General features: G+C 38.5%; 1 protein-coding gene across 8 annotated transcripts in view; it reads left to right on the top strand.

Moving 5' to 3' along the window:
- ano5a (anoctamin 5a) overlaps positions 1–17,324 on the top strand; it is an 18,746-nt gene extending 1,422 nt beyond the window's left edge. Inside the window, exons 2-23 of one of the 8 annotated variants that reach the window (XM_067499969.1) lie at positions 1,890–1,957; positions 3,082–3,219; positions 3,547–3,588; positions 6,492–6,599; positions 7,851–7,919; positions 8,080–8,364; positions 8,685–8,804; positions 9,072–9,187; positions 9,279–9,413; positions 9,521–9,626; positions 9,759–9,819; positions 10,713–10,864; positions 11,211–11,291; positions 11,668–11,742; positions 12,258–12,486; positions 12,646–12,824; positions 12,946–13,043; positions 13,154–13,284; positions 13,577–13,782; positions 13,989–14,188; positions 15,120–15,225; positions 15,445–17,324. In XM_067499969.1, coding sequence (XP_067356070.1) covers positions 1,890–1,957; positions 3,082–3,219; positions 3,547–3,588; positions 6,492–6,599; positions 7,851–7,919; positions 8,080–8,364; positions 8,685–8,804; positions 9,072–9,187; positions 9,279–9,413; positions 9,521–9,626; positions 9,759–9,819; positions 10,713–10,864; positions 11,211–11,291; positions 11,668–11,742; positions 12,258–12,486; positions 12,646–12,824; positions 12,946–13,043; positions 13,154–13,284; positions 13,577–13,782; positions 13,989–14,188; positions 15,120–15,225; positions 15,445–15,675 — 2,936 coding nt within the window. In that variant the 3' untranslated portion in view covers positions 15,676–17,324. Of the gene's footprint in view, positions 1–1,889; positions 1,958–3,081; positions 3,220–3,546; positions 3,589–3,634; positions 5,693–5,967; positions 6,089–6,491; positions 6,600–7,850; positions 7,920–8,079; positions 8,365–8,684; positions 8,805–9,071; positions 9,188–9,278; positions 9,414–9,520; positions 9,627–9,758; positions 9,820–10,712; positions 10,865–11,210; positions 11,292–11,667; positions 11,743–12,257; positions 12,487–12,645; positions 12,825–12,945; positions 13,044–13,153; positions 13,285–13,576; positions 13,783–13,988; positions 14,189–15,119; positions 15,226–15,444 lie in introns of those variants that run through there. The other 7 variants (XM_067499971.1, XM_067499970.1, XM_067499972.1 and 4 more) reach the window with 7 other exon arrangements.

Below are 17,324 nucleotides of genomic sequence, written 5' to 3'. Positions count from 1 at the left end.
GGTCAGCGTCTTTGTGTATATAATAGTACATAAAGATTACTCTCACAAGTTTGTTGGGTTGCTGTGGTAATGAAAAAAGAGACAAAAGCAGCCTTGTGGGATTTCCCCTGTGATCAGCTGCTCTTTCCTGTGGAGGCTACTTAGGTGAGAAAAGACTGTTGGCATAGCTAAGTAGCTAATACTGAGTGCTCCAGTACTGGACCTAACTTTGCAAAGATATGCTAAATCATTTGAGAGGTTGTGAAAGAGATATTATATTTCAGAAACAAATCAGCAATTCAGACCAAAGTCAGCATCATATTTTTTGTCTTAAGACAGATGACACAAGAACTTATTTATTTTGGAAGAACCTATTCATTTATTTTTATTGGTAAAACACAATGAAAGTCTACCGTAACAGATTCGAGCTTTAAATCCAAATCTACTGATTGTCAAAGAGTTAACCCTCAACTCTAAGACTCTGCATTCTAACACAGCCTAAAAGCTATTAGTAACAAATCATAAGAGCAACTTTTATTTCCAGATTTTAATTATAGTGGCAGGGGGCCTGGTGGATCAGTGGTAGAGCATTGGGTTGGGATACAGAGGGTTTAAATCCCTCCACACCAGCCACTAAGGGCCACCTTGTTGCTGTTCCAGAGCCCTTTTAAAAAGGGAAGGTTGTGGTAGAAAGGGCATCTGGCTTAAAAAAAAAAAAAAAAAAAAAAACTCATGCCAGAGCAACTTTCTATTCGAGGTTTCTTCTCTCAAAGTGAGTTTTTCTTCTGTAATGTTGCCAACACTTACTGTATCTCTCACTTCACAAATCACAAATCACAATAATGATTATGGTAATTATGGCAAAAGATGAACCATATTTTGACTATTTTTGTGCTGATAGGTGGTTAACCCATAATGATACATCAGCGTTTATTAGAAAATGTTATGAAATTGCAGGGTGGTATTATTGTTTTGGCTGATCAGTATATAAATAAACCTTAAGACAGTGCTTTTAGCCAACAAATAAAAGCAAAGGTCTGCAGTGAGAAAAGCATTACAGGTTGTGTGGTATTTCAGTTCAGTAGTGGAGCTTTGGTAATAAATCTAAAAACATTGAGCTTTGATCTACTGACCTATAGCCTTCTATGTCAACTTGGCCTGATAACAGGGACTGAGATTTACTTATTACAACTTATGAGGGCTTCGTTCAGGTCTGTGTATGCATATTTTCTGTGTTGAGTCCAGATTAAATATAACCTCAAAGAGACTATAATTAGGATTGTTGCAATTCTTTTTAACAACACAGACACACAGGCTAAAACCAGCTTTTGCTTAACTCTTTAGTGATAGTGGCGCCGATCTTGATGTTTATCTTGTTCTTCCATGTTTCCTGACATTTGTTTATGTAAATACTTTCTAAGAATATCTTTTGGAACATTGTAATTAGATTTGCCAGGCAGTGAAAGGAAGTTAAATGTGGAACTTTATCCTATCTAAAACAATGTTCCAAAGCACACTCAGCTCTCATATTGAGGGGGTTTACCGGACTCCTCATTCTTGTTTACTCCAGTAATTCTTGTAGTAGCATATTCGCAGCACAGCAACATGGCTGCATGTGTTCTTTCATCATGATCTCGTTAAGTCATGCTGTCTGGCCTGGGGATGTGCTGCTACAAAAAGCTGTACAAATATAGACCACAGCATTGGCTGTCTGTCAGTTCTGTTCTTTTGACTTAGACAACTGTTCAAAAGCCTGCAACTTAACTTCACTGTTACCAACTCGCATATTTTATTTGCATTTTATTATGCTACTTACGACACTACAATTCTGTTACAGTGAATAAAAAATGTTGCCATAATCATTGGAATTCTATCTTCAATTTGGGTTTCTTTATGTAACTGTCTTCCAGATGACTTAAATGGCTACAGCCAACATGCCTCATCCAGCACAGGATCCTTCCAGCATGGACAATCAGGGGTAAACACCAAACACACAACATGCTCATAATAACACAGCACCTTCATACAGACCTTTTTGTAAACCCACTTCTTATGGCCTTATTACAGACAGTGTTAGAGTGTTTCTTGTCATAAAATTCCTAAATATAAATTAATAATATTTCTGTTCTTGAGTGCCTCAGAATAGCGATAATGATTTTAATTTCTACAAGATATTAAAAAATGAAATATGTGTTTTCCATACCGTAATATTAAGCTTTTCAAGACCATTACACAAAAACATATCATATCTCCAGCTCACATCCTGTAAACATGTTAGCAGGAAGAAGAAGCACAGTACACATAATATGACTTATTTAGATTTCCTTCCTTCTCTCTTTGCAATTAATCAGTGGTAAGCATTGTTTTTGTTGTTGACCGAGACACTGAAGCAGTGAGTTAAGTTTGTGTATCTTAGTAGAACCCATAACTAATATTGTCAGTTTAGCAGTTACCTCAATTTTTTTCATTCTAGTCATAACAATGTACAACTTGCAATTATCATAAGAGACTCTAAGGTCTGTGATACACCAAGCCGATGGTTGGTCATCAGCCCTATTGCATGTCGTCAGTGACCATGTGTTGCCCTAGTTTTTGCAGTGTATACCACACTGTTGCCACTAGTTAGAGCCCTGTCTGTACCTTATCAGCTAATTTCAGTATGTTTATTGCCATCAGTCCTATCAGTGAGAAAGCCCACTAATTGGCTGTTCAACTTAGTTAATCAGTGCATGAGAGGAGACCATGGTATAAACAACAGTAAAAATTATAACTTTATGTCAGATCAATATGACTTATCAGACATATTTTCAATTCATAGCTAATGAACAATCCGTAGTGTGTGTGAGGGGTGTGAAAATTGTAGACTAATGCCGTTTTGTTTACGGTTTGTTTATCTGTGATCCTAGGTCTTCCGCTTTCCCTTTCTCTCACACAGGTGCAGAAAGTTCATTCTAGTTTGCATTGTGTGCAAGTGCCACTTGTCAGCCCAGACGAAGCTGACGTGAGGCGAGCAGCATTTGGTCCATTGGCCCTATTTTGGCTTGGTGTGTCACAGCTCTAATTTCCCTGTCTATTCTTCTCCTTTCACACCATACTGCAAAGTCTCCTTTAACACCTGATGTGTGTTTAGAGACTTGTGAGTCTCTCAACACCAGCCTGGCCTCCCTTGCTTCTTCTGACCACAGCGACAGCCCTCACTTTGAAGCTCAGACCTCAGAGCAAATCAGTTCTTTGACTGGGGTAAGACACCAGTCAAAGGCAAAAATGCATGCTGTGTCTGTGTGTTTGTATCATCATGCATCATCTGCAAGCTCAAACCTGCAACAGAGCAAGACCCGATTCTGTCTGTGGCTAATATATAACATTTATGTGAGTGTTTTGAAATGTTTTTGGAGATAATCTTAAAGGACATTTTAATGTAAAGCAAGTGTCAAGAGTCTACATATGTATGTCATTTGATACATTTCGATTACCTGTGTAAGGTTGCCGCTACAGTTTTTAGCTGTATACTATTGAATTTGTCATGTTGTTAGGTTTGCCCTCACTGTCCACTCGGTTGCTCCACAGCTATCAAGAAAGCGGGCTCTATTCTTGAAGTTTCGTTCCAGGGTATGGCATGGTAAAACAGGCATGTGATGTGATGCAGCTCTGTGCATATGTCTGCCTGCTTGCCAGCATTCTTTTTCCTTCCTCAAAGATGTCTGTGCAGTTCTGAGTTTCTCCAGCAGCATCAGATACTCAGAGAATAAAACTTGGACATTAGAGCTGGAATCAATACACACATCTTCGTAGAGGGGTTCTAGAGAGCATGTTGTTTTCTGCTGAGAGTAATGGAAACCTGGTGGCATGAGCTCTGTGTTGATGTGTCATAAGAGTTCATTAAAAATGGAGCAGGCCCTTTTTACTTGTTTTCTTATCACCTATGATAATTGTCTGCTTCACTGAAGGTAAAGCAACAGCCTGGTCGGTGTTGTATATGTGCTTTTTGTGTGGATATTTTAAGCGTATAATGTATATGCTGTAATCATGCCATGCCCTATCCTCTCAACAAGACTGAACTTTTTTTGGCTAACCACATGCAGTATGCATCTTTTGAATGCTTTAAGATGTGGTTGTGTTTAAACAGTGTGCAGCCCTTTTTTATTGAAAAGTGGAGTCACCCTTTTTAACAGTAGCTAATCTTAAGGGGGAGAAAACCCTGTAATCAGCTTTTCTAGTAATCTGTGTCCCTCCTACTAAAGTATATAATTTAACTGAATGGAAGCTCACATCAAGGAGTTTTTGATGGGCAGTAGCTTCACATCTATATATTATTGTTTAAAATAATTGCTCATGCTATCTTCCTTCTTTTTTAAGCTCTGGGGGGAACAAAAGCACACAATCTTTGAGAACAGCAATTAATTGCTAAAGATTAAAGATACATTGAAGTGATACATTAGCTACAATCGCTTGATTGTTGATGAAACAAAATAATAATGAAGAAAGCTGCATACTGTAGACCCTTCCTCCTATATTTTGTAGCATTAACAATTGTGTACACGAATATTTTACAGGACTCTGAAGAAATTAGGCTAGACAGGAAGAGACACATTGCAATACTATATTAGCATAGTATATATGCATAGTATTATATACTTAGTTTGATTTTCATTATACCACAGTAATATACTAAGTGTCCAGTCCAATAAAACCTCTGTTCCCTAATCTTCACACCTAAATGGAGATCTCTTGAACTCGACCCCTGAAACTTGAAGCCAGCATATGTCGTATATGATGTGATGTTCTATATTTACTCTCATTTGTTAAGATAAAAGACAAACATCTGTGTAAACACCCAGGAGTTAGTTTAGTTTGTAAATGTATAGAACTATGTGGCCACTGCCAGCTGCAAAGGCAGGTCCCCAGAGATGCACGTATTCCATATGGCTGAGCTGTAATTACAGCAAATTAGAGAGTATCTGCAGCAGTGTCCCTGTTGAAGAAAGCACCCTCCCTACCATGGTCGTCATGGTCAGTCTAGGCTGGCAGGTCGAGCAGGCAAGTTGTTTGCACAAATAACATGAACACGTTGACAGAAATGCCTGCACAAGCTAGTGCAGTAGGAACTATGGGGACAGATTCAGCTGAGAGAGCTGGTTTCTATGGTCTATTGCTTTGGTTTGTACATGTTTGTGGTAGGGTCTCCAGATGGTTTAGCTGACTGAGCATTTAAACACTGTCAGACTGGGGAGATGATGTACTATTTATCAGCTTTGAGTGCTGTTTTCTCAGATGTCTCAGTAGATTCTCGACTGACGTTTTACTCGCAATCTGAGGTATTAGACAACATGTTTCCGGGACTGTTTCTTTTGCTCTAGTGATGGTCACTGTTATACAGTGATGTCACCTCCTCTTTCTGATGCTCTCGTCTTATTACATTAGCTAGCAGTCTAGGACCAGTTGTGCTACCTCCATGCTGATGTAATCTGTAGTAGTCTCCTGTATTTTCCCCATTCCTTTCTCCTCTCTGTCCCTGTCTCTCTCTTCGAGGGGATGTCTGAACGAGCGTGGGCTTGTTCTTGTAGATGAGTGGACTGGATGAATCTCCTTTGGCCGGGGCATAAGTGGAGTGTGAGTGAGAGAAGCCGTGCTTTCAGTGCTGGACAGAGAAAGGAAATTTTGCTCAGGCAGGCAGCCTTTCCGGCAATAGCCATAAAGGGAGAGTGACATGGAGGTAAATTGCTCTTCCTTTCCTCCCTGCCCCCACGGCACTCGCTTGACAGAGTCTAGTGCCTAGAACTGCAGTATAGTAGTCGAAGGTGCGGTTGAGTGCAGTGTTGTAGCTGTTCTCTGAACACTCTGCAGTCATGTGTATACAGCTATTTTAGTTATGTGTATCAATGACATTAGTACCTGGTTATTTTTAGCTTTCTGGACAGCTGAAGCAGCACTGACAGAACATGCTCATGCCTTTCTTTCCTTGCGGTTCATGTCTTCTAAACCCTGTAGCTGCTGAAGAGAGATCAGCAATCGCTAGCAGGGTTAGCCTTTGCTGATACACAATGCAAGTTTCTTAGCCACTGTGAACTATGGGCTGTAAAGAATCCGCAACTAAAGTCCAATAATGTTGGTGAGTATAATTAGAAGTTGCGATTGATGAGCAACATATACAGAATTCTGGTCATAGTTCCAGATTTAATTTTGTGGTACAATATAGATTTTTAAACATGCATGTTCTGTTCTTATTCAATGCATTTTATTTAGGCACATGAGCAACGTAGAACACCTTGGCCATAGTACATTAACTGCCCTCTAATCAGCACGCCACTTGTGTTTGGAGTGAAAATACAATAATCACTATTTTTGTGGCTTTAGACAAACATTCAAGTGTGATGTGGTGTGGGGGGCTTGTTCCTTGGATTTTGCTGTTAGCCAGTGACATATTGACTGATTGTCTGGTTTAAAAATGCATTCAAATGATTCATACCAGTGCATGTTTTAAATGTCGTTACCAGTCTTTTATGGTTTTATAGATTGACAGACAACAACACAGTAAAGACTCAGTGTTCTTCCGTGATGGAGTACGCAGGATTGATTTTGTCCTGTCCTATGTTGACGATAAAGCCGGTGAAAGAAAACAGGTAAGAAATCGCTTCTAGGTTACTGCATGTTAAATTTCTATTTTTAGCAGAGTGACAGTAAATATATTTCTTTTTGACCAAACTAAGGCTTTTGGAATCCTAAACTATCACACAAAAGAACAGCTGAGTGTAATTGACGTTTTTGTTTTTACAAGATATCCTCAGTGTTTACAGCATGTGTCAGTGGCATACTCTGAATACCACAACACTGATAAAGCCACATATATCATCATTACTAGTTTTGTATCAGTAATCCTGTAAAGGGGTTTTCTGAGAAATGACTCACAGCCCTGTTTTCCTAAGCAAATCAATTTTGAAGCACTTACATACAGTGGTTTTGTGACCCGTCTTTTTATCAGCTTTGAAGTACTGAAAGACATTTACTGTTTGATATCCATCCAGATGTGAAGCGGCTATGCTTCACATTTGGATGTTACAAATTCTCTGGTATGGGGGAGTTAACACAGTTGAATCACATATTGCAAACAGCCTGATCAGTGAGTCAACCCTCTGGCCTGGTCCGGAAAACACACATTTTTTCCTGTGCATGAGGAAGGGAAACAGGAGACCAGTTCCTGTGTATTGCTCACATCGGCAGTAACAAGGAGGTTTAATCTTCTTGCCAGTTTTTACAGCAGTGATATGTACAGTTATTTTGTGAAAACTTGAAACTTTATTCCAAGTGCTCAATAACCACTTATGTCAGACTGCCGCAACACAACTAATGAATGTATCTACCCGTTTGCACTGTCATAACTGCTAATAATGAAATTGAGTGGTAGTTTCCTTGACTACACAGGTTTATAATGTACTTGTTTAGTTGTTTGTAGTATTGTGGTAAGTTAATTCAAAAGTAATTCAAAATTTTGTTCATATTAGCTTTGCCAAATGTACATTTTTCTGTATCTCATATTATTGTAAGATTTGTGTGGGTTCAGCAAAGTTGTTATACTGACTTCATACATTTTACTTGAATGTACTAAACAAAATTGTAAAAAAATTTTCAGTAATTTGTCTGACTTCATGTGTAGACAGTTTTAAATTAGCCTGTTTTCTTTACACTTTTTAACATATGTCAATTTTACAACCTGCAGTATATTCTGACTGTCTGTCTGTCCGAGTAGCTCTATGTATATAAAACGTAGTATGTTGTGCAAATAAATTTAACTAATTAGGTTAGATAGTAACAATTTAGATTGAAATGAATAAATATGTGTATACAATGGTCATTTTTTATTTTTTTCTTCAAAGGAGAGAAGAAAGGTGTATGAGGCCAATCTAGCAAAAGTTGGTCTAGAGCTGGAAACTGAAGATAAATCTGTAAGAGGCCTGTTTAATGTTGATGGATATGTCTGATGCATATATCATTTAACATATCTATGTTCTTGATTGTTTCCTTTTCATTGTATTTGTTTTTATGGTTTATGTATCAGTAGTTAAACAAATTGTGCCGTAAAACCTAATTTCATGTCATTATCAGGAATCGGAAGATGGAAAAACGTATTTTGTGAAGATCCATGCTCCATGGGAGGTGTTGGCCACCTACGCAGATGTACTAAAGATCAAGGTCCCATTTAAAGTCAACGACATCCCAGAAAAGAGCGAAATGCCCATGAATTGGCTGTCCACCCCCTTTCGTCTACCCGAGCACATCATGCAGCCTGAGCCAGACTATTTCACAGCTCCGTTCAACAAGAGCAAATCGGACTTTTTCCTCATAGACAACAAAGAGACATTCTTTCCCCCTTCTACTCGCAACAGGATTGTAAGGATGCTTTCACTATGAATTTCATGAATTTTGTGTTTGTGACCTTAACACTATAACATTCCCCAAAACATTCAAATTTCTTACAAATCCAACTTTATGCTCTTGCTCTGCCTGCTTGAATTAGCATTTTTTTTAAAGGAGTTATTGAAGTGACTAACTTTTAAATTTAACAAATCTCTTTGTTGAGTAGAAGTAAATGTCCATTATCAACATTACAATAACTGTTTAAAACAGAGTGAATGAAAATGCTGGTTTTTATCCATACATATTGTAGCCTCTGAACAACAAAGCACCATTATTCTGTTTGTCATTACCAGGTCTACTATATCCTGTCCCGCTGTTCGTACTACAGGGACGAATGTGATGATAAGGACAAGAAAGGAATTAAGAGGTTACTCAACAACGGCACCTACACTGCTGCCTTCCCCCTGCATGATGTGAGACTCTTGGTGAACTTTTTAATACTTTTAATCTAAGTATTTTATTAACTAAATAAACGAGGACTAACAAAGACACGAAGGACTCAGTTGATTCTTTCGTGTTCCATGTTTTCGCCAAAAAAATACAAATGGTTACCATGTATCTATGAATTGTATTTGTAATTTACTTTTTTGGTAAACTTTTGGCATTTTTTTAACAGTTTAAAAAAAAAAAGCATTCAGACCTATCATCTGTCTTGAACCGTGTCTTCTCTATGCATGCAGTGTAGATACTGGATAAGATCAAGAGATCTTAACTGCGAAAGTGAGAGAAACAATCTCTACAAACACTGGGCCGGATTCTGGTATTTCTTCAAGGAGCAGCCCCTTAACCTTATAAGGCAAGACTTAAAAACAAAGTGTCTGATATGTGCTTACTCAACATTAATCTGGCACAAGAAGATTTACAACAAGAACTTTTCCCTTCAACAGGAAATATTATGGAGAGAAGATTGGTATTTATTTTGCGTGGCTGGGTTTCTACACTGAGATGTTGTTGTTTGCTGCAGTAGTAGGGACAATTTGTTTCCTCTACGGGTTTCTCACCTATGATGACAGTCAATGGACGTGAGTTTTCCATAATTGCTAGTCTGTTTTGTTACTTTTCACATGTAATTGCAATGTTATGTACTCATGTCATTGTTCCTTTAACAAAAAACAAACTTATCTTACAGTAAAGAGATATGCAGTGAGGAAATTGGAGGCAATATCATCATGTGCCCATTGTGTGACAAGAAATGTAGCTACTGGAAACTTAACACAACATGCAACTCCTCATGGGTGAGACATCATAAACTGTTTTTGTTAGTGATTTATGTGCTTCTTACAGTATGTGAAATTACATGAGCAGTTACAGCTCAAGTTCAACAATTAGTTTGCCACTGTCTCATTTTTTTAAACGCATTCTTTCAGCAATCAAATCTATTTGACAATGTGGGAACACTGTTTTTTGCCATATTCATGGGGATTTGGGGTGAGTATAAATGTCTGCTGTCTGCAGTTTATATATTCTAACCTTATTGGAACTGTTGTTTAACTATTATCATTTAAAATGTTTGTTAACTGATACTCCATAACCTTTTAACCGAAGTCATATGCAACACAAACCTTGGGTTTGGCTTTGTTGAGATGTGGAGATTGGACACTTTTGTCACACCAGTATGACAGAGCTGAATAAGATCAAACCACTGATACATGTAAAAAAAGACTCCTTTCTACCTGTATCATGTGGGGGAAGAAAGGAAATTTAGTCATATGGTTAGATAATTGGCAAACAGTCAACCAAGATGGGCTTATTGAAGAGGTCACAAAGAGGACAAGAAGTCACAGGCTGGCTCGTGTTTGGAGGAATGTTTGAGATGACAGAAGGCACTTTGTTGTTACAAGGCCCAAAGCAATGTAGTAGATAGTGAGTGCTGGGGTCACAAGATCTACAAGAAGGTGCAATGAAAAGGGTTTTATTGCTTCTCAATTGACATCTTCAGATAACCTAGATAGGGACAAGAGTGATGACTGTCAACTGCATGCACCTGGTTTCTTTAGTCATGTTTTGTGAGGGTGGTTCCCTTCTTGGGTTTGAGTATAAATAGAAGGGGTTTGAGAGATACAAGTCAGAAGAAGACACCAACATCCATGTGTTCTTCTCCATGCCGGCATGTATTAAACTGAGATGGTTCATCACGCTGAGTTCTATAACAATTCTTCCAAGAAGGAAAATTTCTATCACAATTATCAATAACATTTGCTGCAAGCAAATTAAATTGAACAAATCAATGTTTTAAACAAAGAAAAGATGTTTGTCAGGCATTGCCAAACATTATTATTTTGCCAGTATAAATCTGGTGTGACTTGTCAAATACCTCGTAGTGACTCTCTTCTTGGAGTTCTGGAAGAGGCGGGAGGCTCGTCTGGAGTACGACTGGGACCTGGTCGACTTTGAGGAGGAGCAACAGCAGCTGCAGCTTCGGCCAGAGTATGAGACCAAGTGCACCAAACGCAAGCTGAATCGCATCACTCAGGTGTTTGTGTGCTCATGAAACACTAATATAGTGTATAATACTATTCTAATGTACCGGTCTATGTGTCCACAAGGCTTTGAAAGGCAGGTATACTGAATTATAGGAGCATCATAATAACAGATTAGAGCATCTCTTTTATTTGATGGATATGTGATCTGCTCACTTATTTTTCTGCCTGGGTTCGTTCCTGCACTAAAAAGCTAGTTTGAATATAGACTCTTTAAGATCAGTTTAACTCAGTTAAATTGGTAGTGAATCGATAGTCATAGTATCAGGTCACAGAGTTGTGAAATGTACAGAAACAGGCTGCTGTAATTTGCTATGCCCACATCCCACCCATCTTTAGGAAACAGAGTGGGTTCTTGAAAGGACTTCTACAGATCTAATGGGGAAATTGGTTCTGTGCTGGGCTACTGTGATTCTCTGGGTAAGGGTGGCACCTAATGTGAAGTACCAGTTTGGTGAGGAAGAGCATTTGGTGTGATGTAGTATGTGTAGATATTGTCTGGAAAGCCTTAGAGGCACAGGTTTCTTTCACTATCGCATTACTGCTGGGTGGTGGATTAGTATCTTGAAAGATGGTTTTTGCAAAAACATGGCTGCACCCAAAGACAGCTATAGGAAAAAATTGGGTTCAGGCTGAAAGCCTATGTGCAAAGAATTCTGATTGGGCAACTTTAGTTCTGTCTCACATCTAAGGCCGGTGGTAATTAAAAGGAACCTGGCCTTTCAGAGCTGTCTTTTCAGGATATAACATAAGGTGACTGCCTCTTATGTCCATGCTTTGCTTGCTTACAATGTAGGAAATGGAGCCATACTTACCCATAACAACCAAGTGTGCACGCATGTGTCTGTCTGGAGCCACAGTCCTGTTCTGGGTGAGCACAGTATCTCTGATATACTTAATCAGATAAAATTGATCATATATCCTTTTCCTTCAACCTGTTTCATTTGTCTTTCCCATAATAGTGTTTGTCACCTTCTCTATTATCATGTAACAGTTGTATGTGTAAAACATCTAAGAAATTAAGTTAATTTAATTGATTTAAGAGCTGAGACGAAGCCACAACGGATGCTTGTGACCCATTTTAGACCATACATTTATGTTTTCATACATACTTGTACAGAATTGATTACTAAAACATGTAGCATGTGAATAAGCTAATGGAAAGAATATGGTTGATTATCCCCCCCAACCCCCCACCACCGTGGGGCATGTGTGCACACTTGAAGCATGACAGTTCTACTGTATATTGGCCATAATTTTGCTGACTTTATTCATAAATCTGTTTGTTTGGTGTTTGCACTTCTTGATCAGTGTGGTGTCTTGTCTTGTCATGTGCTGTTCCATGCAGTTTTCTTTCATGTTATCACTGTTGTCTCTGTCCTGAAGATCTCATTGATCATTGCCTGCATCATTGGGGTGATAGCATACCGCCTGGCTGTATATGCAGCCTTCGCCAGCATCATGAAGGACAGTCCCACCAACAACCTGCAGGTGGTTGGCCCGTTCATCACTCCACAGCTGGCCACCTCTGTCACCGCCTCCTGCATTAACTTTGTCATCATCATGATCCTCAACCTCATGTATGAGCGAGTGGCCATATGGATCACTGATATGGGTGAGGGCCAAAGAGATGGATCATGTCCAGTGTTATTACATGTCTACCTTTATGTATTAACATATTAGTTTATATCATGGCTGTCCTAGAAATTATAAAAAATTGTTTTTAGAGCTATGTATTTAAAATGCATGCTTTTTGCATTTTACTATGCCACAGAAATTCCAAAGACCCACTTGGAGTATGAGAACAAACTGACAGTGAAGATGTTCCTCTTCCAGTTTGTCAACTATTACTCCTCCTGCTTCTATGTGGCTTTCTTTAAGGGCAAGTTTGTTGGCTATCCTGGAAATTATGGTTATATGTTCGGAAAGTGGAGCAAACTTAGAAATGAAGAGGTAACAGATAAAACTGCATTACTTTTTTTAAGATTACCTCTGGTTTTTCAGCTTCAGCTTGAATGTAAATTTGTTTGTGTCTTTCCAAACCCCCTCAACATCTCAACCTGTCTACATTCAGTGTGACCCTGGTGGCTGTCTGATTGAGTTGACCACCCAGTTGGTAATAGTGATGACTGGTAAACAGGTGTGGGGCAACATTCAAGAAGCTCTGGTCCCGTGAGTACAACTGCTGAATCTGCCACAGTCACTGTATAGCAACCTTCATTAAGGCTATCAAAGGATTTATGTTCCCAAAAAGCTCTCTGACTTGCCTTTGTGTCTTTCAGGTGGTTGATGAACTGGTGGGGCAGCAGAAAGGCACGAAACCACCCAGAGAGTCTGTACAGCCGCTGGGAGCAGGACCATGACTTGCAGAGCTTTGGACAGCTGGGTCTTTTCTACGAGTACCTCGAAATGGGTAATCATCCAGTACACTGTCAACTCCTTACACCCAGGGTGACTCCGGTCAGTGTAATGAATTACTGCCTAGTTGTGTGGAATGTTAAAAAGGTATCAGGCCTATATCCATTCAGAAACTAGTACTCATCTGACCATAAGTACAGATTCTTATAAGTCAAATCTTGAAAGTTATAAGTAGTGTTAGAGACATGGATACGTTGATAGATGTGTGGATGCAGTGGCCACTAAGATCCCACAGATGGTGCTGTTTCTGTTGTACCATATCTTACTAGCTTCTCTTTGCTTTCCAGTGATCCAGTTTGGTTTCATCACACTGTTCGTTGCCTCCTTCCCCCTGGCACCCCTCTTGGCACTTATTAACAACATCATTGAGATTCGAGTGGATGCCTGGAAGCTCACGACTCAGTTCAGACGCCCTGTGGCAGCCAAGGCCCACAGCATTGGAGCCTGGGAGGAAATCCTCAGTGGGGTGGCTGTACTCTCTGTAGTCACAAATGTGAGTGCTGGACTACGTCTGTCTGCATTTTTTTCTACGCTGAGGACAGACAACTGGTGTGCAAGCACTATATTGGCTGATTTAAACCTTAACAGGGCTCATGCTTATTGTTAATGTAATTGGACAATATCAGGCCCATTGTGTTCATTACAGTGTAGTTCCTCATTTAATTAACCCGGTTTAAAAGGGTTATTTCCATTTTTCAGGCGTTCATTGTGGCCTTCACTTCTGATATGATCCCTCGGCTTGTGTACATGTATGTCTACAATCCAACGGGTAAGATGGACATGAAAGGCTACATAAACAACAGCCTGTCTGTGTTTAATATCTCCGCATTTGAAGAGGAGAACAAACCCGAGAGCGACGAGTACCCTTCCTGGTTCAACAGCTCTATCACTACCTGCAGGTGTGTGTGTGTGTGTGTGTGTGTGTGTGTGTGTGTGTGTGTGTGTGTGTGTGTGTGTGTGTGTGTGTTTGTGTGAGAGAGAGAGAGAGACACTGTTGTTATAAAGATCTGGATGTTTCCACCTCTACGTTAGTATATTTACAATTATTTTAAACTTTTGCTAAAGTAAATCACTATAACTGATTTTTTTTTTTTCAAAATTCAATTTGAATTAATTATTGTATTGCAAACTGTATTTAAAATTTCTTTCATTATTATAAGGGCTTATTTCAGTGTTAAATATATTGCAATGGTGGATTTTTGCATCAAGAAAGTATTCACATAAGTTTTTACAAATGATCAAATTCATTATTTTCCTCCTAAACAAACTTCTTTCACATTGTCATTATGTGGTATTGTTTGTAGAATTTTGAGGAATACTTTCTGGATGCACTGTATTATGTCAAGCTCATTTTAACTGTTTAACTTCTCCTGTGTAAACATGCACACCCTTTAATCTAAAATAATTTACTATACTATAATAACTAATCATATGTTTTTACTGAGTGTAAAAATAAATTAAGCTTTTAAATCAGTGTAGTAGAGAAAAGAAAACTTGTTGTAACTTAGAGTACAGGTACCTCGAAAGTGTACTACTAGCATCTGTGTGTGGTCATTGGAGAGACTTAGAGTTTGCAACAGACTTTAATGTTTTATGATAAGAATTTAAATAGAATACAATAAATAAATAAATTGCAACTTAGCTGGTAGTACAGCTACTTTACTTAGATTACTGTTTAACTTTAGATTTAAATGTTGTGGCTAAATAATGCTTTTGTACCTTTTGGTTGTTTTCATTAGACCATCTCCACAGTATATTATTTAGTTGGCACCATAGCACTGAAATCAATTAACAATCTTAAAATGAAGTAGATCTCTTCTGTCTTTGTAGGTATCGTGATTACCGCTACCCTCCTGGCCATCTGAAACAATACTCCCACAGTTTGCAGTTCTGGCATATTTTGGCTGCCAAGCTGGCTTTCATCATTATCATGGAGGTAAAAGCAGGTTCTTCTACCAGCACAACCAACACTCACTGACCATATGAACTGAGCGCCACATTGTTACGTTGTGGAGTAGTCAGTCTTTCGCTCAATAGTAGCATCCTACTATCCTACCTCTTACACATTTTTTTGCATATAATACAAGTTTCTTCTGCAGCTAGTTATTCTGAATCTACTTTTGAATTAAATAAACTTGTGCCTGGTTCCCCACAGCATGTCGTGTTCTCTGTGAAGTTTTTTGTGGCCTGGATGATTCCTGATGTTCCCTCGGATGTGAGGGCTCGAGTTAAGAGGGAACGCTACCTGGTTCAGGAGTATCTCCACAACTATGAAGTGGAGAAGCTGAAGGTCCAACTCAGCCAAAACAGCAACAATGAGTGTACCTGCAACCCCATGATCTATCCATCTTTAGACAAACATGAGGTGCTGTCAGAGTGTCTCTAGCCCAGAGACTGAGCTAGATTCACTGCATGTGATGGGAGTACATGGTGATATTGCTTTACCCAGCTAATATATTATGACATTGACCCTCACTCTTGCTGTATGTGCACACAAACAGTACAATTCATTAAAAAGCTGCAGTTTTGTTTTGTTTTTTGTTTTTATTCACAGCCATCCCTCTGTTACTAATCTGCTGATAGAAGTGTGCACAGGTAAACGACCAAGTCTCCATGTATGAAAAATCTCAAGACACTTGAATTTAAATGCCTGTCTCATTATTATGGATTTTTACTGTTATAACTGTAGTGCAAAGAATTGTGAATATTTGCTATAAGGAAGAAAAGAAGAAATCATATACACTGTGTTTAAACCAAGACAACCTATGCTTGTTTTTAAACAAGACCATATTTAAGTGCCACTATAAGTAACCAAAGACTAGATGCCTTAATATATCACATGCTTTTCATTAGTTTTGTCTGACAATAGAATAATAATTAATAATATTTTGCAAATATTACTTATTTTGGCTTTTATTGTTTTTGTTTTTATTGCAACAAATGTGAGCCTTGTTTGACAGGACTGATGTCACAGCCCAGATGTAACACAATTTTACCAACACCTAACATGTGAAGGAGCTTTTATGAAGAGAAATCTGTGCAGCTGTTATTACTATGAGTAAGGTTAAGTAACCTGTCCTGCAGGGGCCGGTTGTTGAGCAGCCGCAGCAGCAGCTGGTGCTTGTTGGCTGTTGACAGTGAATCCTGTTCCTGGAGATGGGAAGTGAAAAGCCCTGAGAGAGTGACGAGAGCGCTTTTTAATGTGCTACTGTTTACCAACATGTCGGAGCTAATGAAAGCCTGCCCCCACCTACTGAACTATGTGTGCTCCATTACAGAAAGCACATCAGCCATCACCTATCTGTTGGGCATTTAGTTTCCTATGTGTAGAAAAGGAAAGATACACATTCTTTTTTTTTATTTTGCACAAAGCACTTAATGAGAAGCAGCCACCAAAAACATAAACACATTATTCTAATTCTTATTCTATTCTTATTCTCATGACACTACATTTACATGATCAATGTTGTGAAGCCACAGTGTGTGTGATCATCGTGTAATGGAACAAGATTTGTAGAAGCTCCTTATTCTGATTATAAGTTTATGTTGAGCTTTAATGCCTTTTTGAACAAGGGTAAAGGTTTAGTTTTTGTTCTGCAAGTTTATGGACATTTCACAATTTTTAGGTTGCCTGCACAGAAATATTTATTAGAATTTTCTGTGTAGAAAAAACCTGGCTGCTCAAACTCAGGCAACTAAATTTTCTATTGGAGGTTTTAGTTTTTGAAAAGTTGGTTTGCCTTATTATGCCCTGTGCTTAGCTAAATGAATGCATGTCAATGCCTTAATACACCTGTTAACTTTACATTGTTTATGTGTACTTTGTACATCATTCTTGTTATCTGTCTTATAATTTTACAATGTTTTGCTTTATACTGTCACCATATGAAAAAGTGAATCTGTTTACTGTATGTTTTTAGTTACATTTTTATGCTTTTAGTCACATTGTTTTATCATTTTTGTAACTCTCCCTTATATCAAAATGTGTAATGTAACAAAGATGTTTCTCGAAAATAAAGTACCATTTCAACTGCA

The sequence above is a fragment of the Channa argus genome, chromosome 4 (assembly GCF_033026475.1).
Source record: "Channa argus isolate prfri chromosome 4, Channa argus male v1.0, whole genome shotgun sequence".
NCBI lineage: Eukaryota > Metazoa > Chordata > Actinopteri > Anabantiformes > Channidae > Channa > Channa argus.
The sequence above is the reverse complement of the archived record's forward strand: the minus strand, read 5'-3'. Positions and strand labels throughout refer to the sequence as shown.